The following is an 8121-nucleotide window of genomic DNA, read 5'->3' as shown; positions in this document are numbered from 1 at the left end:
ATAGCATCAGTAACTTCCTGTTACCAGAAAGTGGCGCTATGACTATCATTCAAAATTCGCCATGCCGCCACGTCGCCGCCGTTTAACGAATCCTTACAATCTTCACAATGAAGCATTATCAAGGTCTTAAGGCTTTTCTGACAAAAAGAGTACACAACATGTAACTTCCTGTTGCCACTAGGTGGCGCTATTACTATGATTTTAAATTGACATAAAGGTGTCTTCAGGGTCAGGATGGCATGACATATGAAACATTTTGAGCATATTAGACAATGTACGGTCGAGTTAAAACAACTTCCTGTTTCATGGTGAATGGTGTTTTTTGAAGGCAACGCAACGGATACATAGTTCGATAACTTTTTGATCTTTTGATAACTTTTGACTGCAAAGTTCTTAAGATCATACTGACCGAATTTGAAGTCAATCAGGTTAAATCTCTAGGAGGAGTTCGTTAAAGTACGTCACCTTGAAATGGTCAAAAAACGTCATATAATTCAAAATGGCCGACTTCCGGTTGGGTTTAGGGCATACGTCCAACTGAATTTTTTTGTACCTCCCATCATGTTACATATACCTACCAAATTTCACGCAGCTAGGTGAAACGCAGCGTTGGGGATTGTCAAAAGGGGGCGCTATCGAGCCAATTGCTCCGACCTCAGCCCAACACCCCAAAAATCTTGCTATTTTCGCCGAGTCAGATTGATTTGCAAAATTTCAAGAGTGTACGTTTATCCCAAGCACCTCTTTTCCCTGTTGAAAGACACCAAATACATTCAAAGAACAATAGGTCCTACGCTCTGAGTACGTCAGTGCTCGGGCCCTAAAAAGGCAGATATTTTACTCAGGAGTTGAGGAGACCAACTAAAGAGCTAAAAGAGACAAATGTTGGACTACAATTGAATTCGTATTCGTTTACTGCACTTATCCTATTGGTAGTATTTTGTAGCACTTATTATATTCGTATTAGTCTGTTGCAATTATTGTTTTCGTAGTAATTTGCCTCTGCACTATACTTTTGCTCTGGTTTATGCTTTAAGATGCTTGTTTAAGAAAGGAGATGCACTTATGACTTCTGGTGACTAGTAGTTCTCTTGAATACCTATGTTGAATACACTTCCTGTAAGTCGCTTTGGATAAAAGCGTCTGCTAAATGACTGTAATGTAATGTAATGTAATGTACAATCAACAAGACAGAAAGACTACTCCATATTAAAGATTGTTGTTCTGTAACTGTTGGCTGTGTAAAAGGGAACTTTGCTAATTAACCTCAAAAAGCTGTCAATGTTGGGCTTCACAAACTGTTTCCTCTGCCCCAAAGTGACACTGGTAAAGGCCGTTTCTCAATAAGTGAACTTCTCTGTACTTGTGTCCTCGTGAACTTGTGAAACGTCATCTAGCGCGGCCCAAGTACTGTTCCAATACACAAGTTCGCATTCAGCCAAGTACGGTCCAGATACCCGGAAGTGTCCTTGCTCCGCCCATTATATCGGGGATGCATCGGAGTAGACTTGTGTGGACTTTGGACAGCCAAGTATCCCAGAATGCATTTCACCAGCAAACAAGAGACGACAGTGGCGGAGACGGCTCACAACTGTCAGTTATCATTGTCTAAATACTGCTGTTGTTGTGTAACGGAATTTAGTTTTAACATTTTTTTAAGCGAGAATGTAGTTGTTAAGACTTAAAATATGCGGTCAATTTATCAAGATAGAGCCTGTTTGAAAAAAGCGCCGACGTTTGTCGGAGATATGAGAGGACCAGAGAGGAGACCGGGCGGTCTATATCTATCTATATATAGATAGATAGATATATATAGAGATATGAGAGGACCAGAGAGGAGACCGGGCGGTGATGCTCATGCAGCCCGCTGACAGCAGCCTTATCTCGGCTAGGCCTCTCCAGATGTGCCGCTGGCTCCGGTGTCTCTGTGGTTGTGGTTGCAGATGTAACACAAAACATATACATATTAATATTTTAATATTTTCTAAATGAAAATGAAAAAAGGCAGGGTTGTTTTTATATCATATTTCGTTTTATTGTCAATATATATGACTGAAGATAACCGGAGTAGGCGGGACCGACGGAGCTGAGTTGGTGACGTTGGTGACGTCATCAAGTTCGCTGCTGTTCCAATTGCAAAATGACGTAATGACGTACTGCGTCCTCCCGTCCTCGGGAGTTTGTACTCCCGTGGAACTATCAAGTCTGAACTTGCAAGTTTGCAACCACACGTTTTCTCAATACCAAGTATGGTCAAGTATGGACTTGCAAACTTGCAAGTTCATACTTGGATAGTTCGACTCGGGAGTACAAACTCCCGAGGACGCAGTACGGTCATTTTGCAATTGGAACAGCAACTTGATGACGATGAACGTCACCAACTCAGCTCGTCGGTCCCGCCTACTCCGGTTATCTTCAGTCATATATATTATTATTATTATTATATTCCTTTATTGATCCCCATGGGGGAAATTCGGGTGTTGCAGCAGCTCAACTACACAGAAACAGATAATAAATACACATATTATACAATAAAATAAAAATAGAATAAAATAAAAAATAAGAATACAAATAAATATATTGACAATAAAACGAAATATGATATAAAACACAACCCTGCCTTTTTTCGTTTTCATTTAGAAAATATTAAAATATTAATATGTATATGTTTTGTGTTACATCTGCAACCACAACCACAGAGACACCGGAGCCAGCGGCACATCTGGAGAGGCCTTGCCGAGATCAGGCTGCTGTCAGCGGGATGCATGAGCACCACCGCCCGGTCTCCTCTCTGGTCCTCTCATCTCCGACAAACGTCGGCGCTTTTTTCAAACAGGCTCTATCTTGATAAATCGACCGCATATTTTAAGTCTTAACAACTACATTCTCGCTTAAAAAAATGTTAAAACTAAATTCCGTTACACAACAACAGCAGTATTTAGACAGTTATAACTGACAGTTGTGAGCCGTCTCCGCTACTGTCGGCTCTTGTTTGCTGGTGAAATGCATTCTGGGATACTTGGCTGGTGAAATGCATTCTGGGAGACTTGGCTGGTGAAATGCATTCTGGGATACTTGGCTGGTGAAATGCATTCTGGGATACTTGGCTGGTGAAATGCATTCTGGGAGACTTGGCTGTCCTGGTGAAAGTCCACACAAGTCTCCACAAGTCCGATGCATCCCCGATATAATGGGCGGAGCGAGGACACATCCGGGTATCTGGACCGTACTTGGCTGGATGCGAACTTGTGTTTTGGAACAGTACTTGGGCCGCTAGATGACGTTTCACAAGTTCACGAAGTTCACATATTGAGAAACGGAAGTCCCTAAATGGGGCGTGGTTACAGGTCATGTGTTAGGAGGCGTCACTGTCGCGGCTATGAAGCTCTTAAGAGCGACTGTGTTATTGGGTCTGTTAGGAAGCAGAGGATTACAGCGAAGCATGGTGAGTGTGCAGAGCATGACAACACGTCTTTATCTCTTAATGTGTGAAATGTTCTGAAACATGATGTATCCGTTTCTGACTGTATGCTCAACAACAACAACATGTGTGTCGGATTAAGCGTTTCTATTTTTAAATGTGGAGTAGCGGTCAAATGGGTCCGATGCTGACTCAACCACTAACACGAGTTTCGTGTAAAAGACAACATTTCCGAGGAGTAGCGCTTTGTTTTGAATGGTAGTTAAAGGTTCATGAAAGGATTTAACTAAAGGTTTAGCCCTGAATCTGTTCTCATTGGCTGCGTCACGGAAAATCAACCCACATTTCTGTAACGAAAGCGTGGCTGTTAGCTAAAGGGCTGTGCTGGCTCGGATAACGTGAAGAGATAAAGATGCCATTCTTATTATATTCCTTTATTGATCCCCATGGGGGAAATTCAAGTGTTGCAGCAGCTCAACTACACAGCACAGCAGCTCAATACTATACACAGACACAGACAATAAATACACATACTATACAACTACACAGACAATAAATACACATACTATACAACTACACAGACAATAAATACACATACTATACAACTACACAGACAATAAATACACATACTATACAACTACACAGACAATAAATACACATACTATACAACTACACAGACAATAAATACACATACTATACAACTACACAGACAATAAATACACATACTACAACACAGACAATAAATACACATACTATACAACTACACAGACAATAAATACACATACTATACAACTACACAGACAATAAATACACATACTATACAACTACACAGACAATAAATACACATACTATACAACTACACATACTATACCAGTGGTGTATAAAGTACCCAAAAGCCATACTTGAGTAAAAGTAAAGATACCTTACTGGGAAATGACTCCAGTAAAAGTGAAAGTCACCTATTAGAATACTACTTGAGTAAAAGTCTTAAAGTATCTGATATTTACTGTACTTAAGTATCAAAATTAATTTTCTGATATTAAATGTACTTAAGTATTGAAAGTAAAAGTACAAGTAAATGCTGTTAATAAAAAAGCAAAGGGTCAGAATTTTGAGAATTATGAAGTTTATTCTTTTAAGTGCTGTGGCCACCATGACCAAGGACAAGGAGGTACAAACAGAGACAGCAGCCTAACATACACCATGTATAGTTAAATTAGAAGATCAGACACCTGTCTCTATATACTATACAACAAAATAAAGATAGAATGAATAGAATAGAATTCATGTTGCTTATAGTCCATGTCACAGTCTGTATTAAGTCAGTTGATGAACATGAACATCAGATCAACAGAAGCTCCTTCACGTGTTATCTTTTCATGTCCCACGTGCTAATGCCTAGCAGTAAACGCAGCAATTATCCACATAATGTTGAAGCTGTTCTTTACGTAAATTCAAGGATGAGGACATTATTAATGACACACACGTGCTTCCTCATCTTGTGTATCTCTCAGGCCTGAGCTTACTGTTGCCCTTTGGCCTGCTTTCTTGGACTTTAGCCGTGACGAATCTATGCACTTTGACTGTCTTACTCAATCACACACTTCTCACCTACATACTGTTTTGTTTCTTCACTTCTATATGCAGTGTGCTCAGGTGGCAGACTGGCAGAATGCCAAGGCAATCTACGAGTTCTCTGCCAATGATATTGATGGCAATGAGGTGTCTCTTGAGAAATACAGGTAAAATATCTTACATTATTATACCATGCACTATTGTGGTCCAATAAAGGCTGTGGAATGTATGACTAATAGAGTTTGAATGAACTGCAGTATAGAGTTGAATTTTTTTTTTCCAGTTACTGTGTTTGGACTTCACAAATGAGCAGTATTTCCCAGAATTATTTTCTCAGTTTAACCTCTTGTTTTTCCTTTCCAGGGGGTATGTTTGCATCATTGTAAATGTAGCCTCTAAATGAGGAAAGACCAAGGTAAACTACACTCAGCTAGCGGGAATGCACGCCTCCTACGCTGAGCAAGGTTTACGCATAATGGGCTTCCCATGCAACCAGTTCGGAGGACAGGTAACAAGGATAAACTGATGACAACACAGATTTATAGTCATAATTTCAGATGTTCTAAATGTATCTTTTTTTTTTTTTTGTATGATCAAGGAGCCAGGGACTGATGCAGATATTAAAGAATTTGCCAAAGGTTACAACGCTGAGTTTGACCTTTTCAGTAAGATTGAGGTAAACGGAGACAACGCTCACCCTCTTTGGAAGTGGATGAAAGCACAACCTAAAGGCAAAGGGACTTTTGGAAAGTAAGTTGTTGTTGTCCTAATGTTCCGTTCTCTTCCTAAAAAGTGTCATGACATTGTCAATGCAAAATGAGTAACAGCCTTAAGTGTTAGATCCTGTTCATGTATCATTAATGAGTTTTGTTTTCAGCGCATTATTGTTAATAACGACCATTATGTGTTCGATCCAATTTTATATAATTTGTCTGTATAACATACAATTATGCGTGAGAGGTTAAATTAATTTTCATTTTTTATAAAGTGTGCGCTGTGTGTCTATATTCATGTTATCCTGCAGCAAATGCAGCATAGCTGAAGGGGGAACAAAAGATGCAAAGCATGTTTTGATATATATATATATATATATATATATATATATATATTTGTAGCATATATTATTTATTTTTCATAGAAATATAGTTTTTTTTAAATGTTACACTTCCTGTTCAGTTTAACATCGTAATGTAATGTAATGTAAATATAGTTTTTTTTAAATGTTACCCTTCTTAACTCCTCTTTGTTCCTCATTTGCTTTGGGTGGGGTAAAATTGAAGAGATTATTCTATCATGGTTATTATTGGTGTTGAAAAGGGATTTTAAATCAGTTAAGTTCTTACACTGAATTACTGCTACTATACCAAAACCAATCGTGTTGTAAATAAAGTAACCTTAATAAGCTACGTCTGAACAACCAGCATTTGTCGGCTTCTCTTTTCGTCTTGATACCATTTGTCTAACATATAGGGTGTAAACATTCACACCATGTAGGCATAAAATGTGTTTTTTGTGGCCTTTCAACATATTTTGGTGAAAATGTGTCATATACTGGGCATATAAGTGGATAGCGGTGACGCAGATCATGCCGCTGCAGGACTGGCTTGTGAAGTTACTCTTTAAATTAAATATCTGCCCTCCCTGAAAATTGTCACTATTGTAATTTATTGTAACCAACGTGAATTGAGGCTGTGCTACATGAAGGTTGAAACCGCAGATTGTGATGTTGTATTTTTTTCCCCCTCTCTACAGTAACATCAAATGGAACTTCACAAAGGTAATTAGCTAATGTAGTTGGCACTCTCTCTTTCTAAGCATCTTCAGTTAAATTTGGCCCACAACTGCATGAAAAATACAATCAATAAATGCTAATATTTGTATATGTTATTCTCAACAGTTTCTGATTAATAGAGAAGGACAAGTTGTGAAGAGATACGGGCCAACAGATGATCCCAGCGTAAGTTGCATGCTGTGCTTTAAATTATGTTTTTTGTGCATGAAAACTATAAAATGGATGGATTAAAGGGGTAGGGGAATTGGTAATTAATAATCCATTATTCAGATTTTTGCTTTTTTATCCATATGTTACTCAGATTTGCAGTGAACAGTACATATCTGTCCATGGTGATGCACACTTTCTACTTATTTCTCTTTACAGGTGGTGGAAAAGGACCTGCCTACGTACATGTAATACTGCTGTCTCCTGTGTGTTGGGTTGACTCCTGACCTCTCCCATGTACTTAAGGGTATTGGTGTGTATGTGTGTGTCTGGACCAGTGACGGCCTGTCTGTAAACCCAACATTGGGAAGGGCAGGCCTGATGACCCCAAGCGTGCAACTAACTCCCAGAACACACCCATGCCAGACCCCTAAAGATCATAAGAGAGGACATTCATTAATTATTTAAAGTAGAGACCCTTCACATCTTACTTCAGACTCAGCCATTCCTCTTTCCAATACAAATACCATGTAGTCCTTTCTGAATGTTAAGTGACAAGTTTGTTAATGTGTTAATGTCCATTTAATGTAAGGACATAAGTTGCCATATATTTAATACATTTCTGAAAAGCCACTGATAGTATTATTTGCACTTAACTTGTCGAAGGGTCCATTATTGTATCTGTAGCTCATGACTTGTCATGTGATGAAATTGGAAAATAAATGCTGTCAAGGAGCCTAATTTGTCAATTTACATGCACCTATTAAACATTTTTCTCACCTGGCTTCATGTATGGTTACTAAATTGGTGTTAGTGATAGTTTTAAGCTTATTCAAGGTTTTGCTCTTATATATTTTTTTAATGTACAGTATGTCCTTAAACTTCATTTTATTGGTCTGTTATACGAGTATCCGGTTTCTTTTTTTTTAAGTTTAAATTTCCTGGGAATGGGTAATTGTAGGAGAAATGGATTTCCTTAAAATAACCGATATATTTAAACCAAAGTAAATATTAATAAATTATTAATGTATATTGAAAACGCTATATTTTGAGTGGTAAGCTTGCCCTCACAAATAAAATAAAAAATGAGGTTATACTAGTAATTAATATGGTTCCAAGTGTACCAAAATAATTTTGTCGAAACATCTCATAATTTCAGTTTATCCTATAAATGGTAGTGAGTTTA

The 8121-nt window shown here is 38.2% G+C and overlaps 1 protein-coding gene across 1 annotated transcript; it reads left to right on the top strand.

The window, feature by feature from the left end:
• The first annotated feature begins 3334 nt into the window (after window positions 1-3334).
• On the top strand, window positions 3335-7719 carry LOC129112261 (phospholipid hydroperoxide glutathione peroxidase-like). Its single transcript, XM_054624288.1, has 7 exons — window positions 3335-3445; window positions 5069-5163; window positions 5360-5504; window positions 5595-5746; window positions 6749-6773; window positions 6894-6953; window positions 7155-7719. Exons 1-7 carry the CDS (start codon window positions 3380-3382, stop codon window positions 7185-7187), a joined length of 576 nt encoding a protein of 191 aa, XP_054480263.1. The 5' UTR covers window positions 3335-3379; the 3' UTR covers window positions 7188-7719.
• Window positions 7720-8121: the final 402 nt, after the last annotated feature.

This window comes from Anoplopoma fimbria, chromosome 3 (assembly GCF_027596085.1).
Source record: "Anoplopoma fimbria isolate UVic2021 breed Golden Eagle Sablefish chromosome 3, Afim_UVic_2022, whole genome shotgun sequence".
NCBI classification, from domain to species: Eukaryota; Metazoa; Chordata; class Actinopteri; order Perciformes; family Anoplopomatidae; genus Anoplopoma; species Anoplopoma fimbria.
This window is presented reverse-complemented; position numbering and strand designations above follow the sequence as displayed.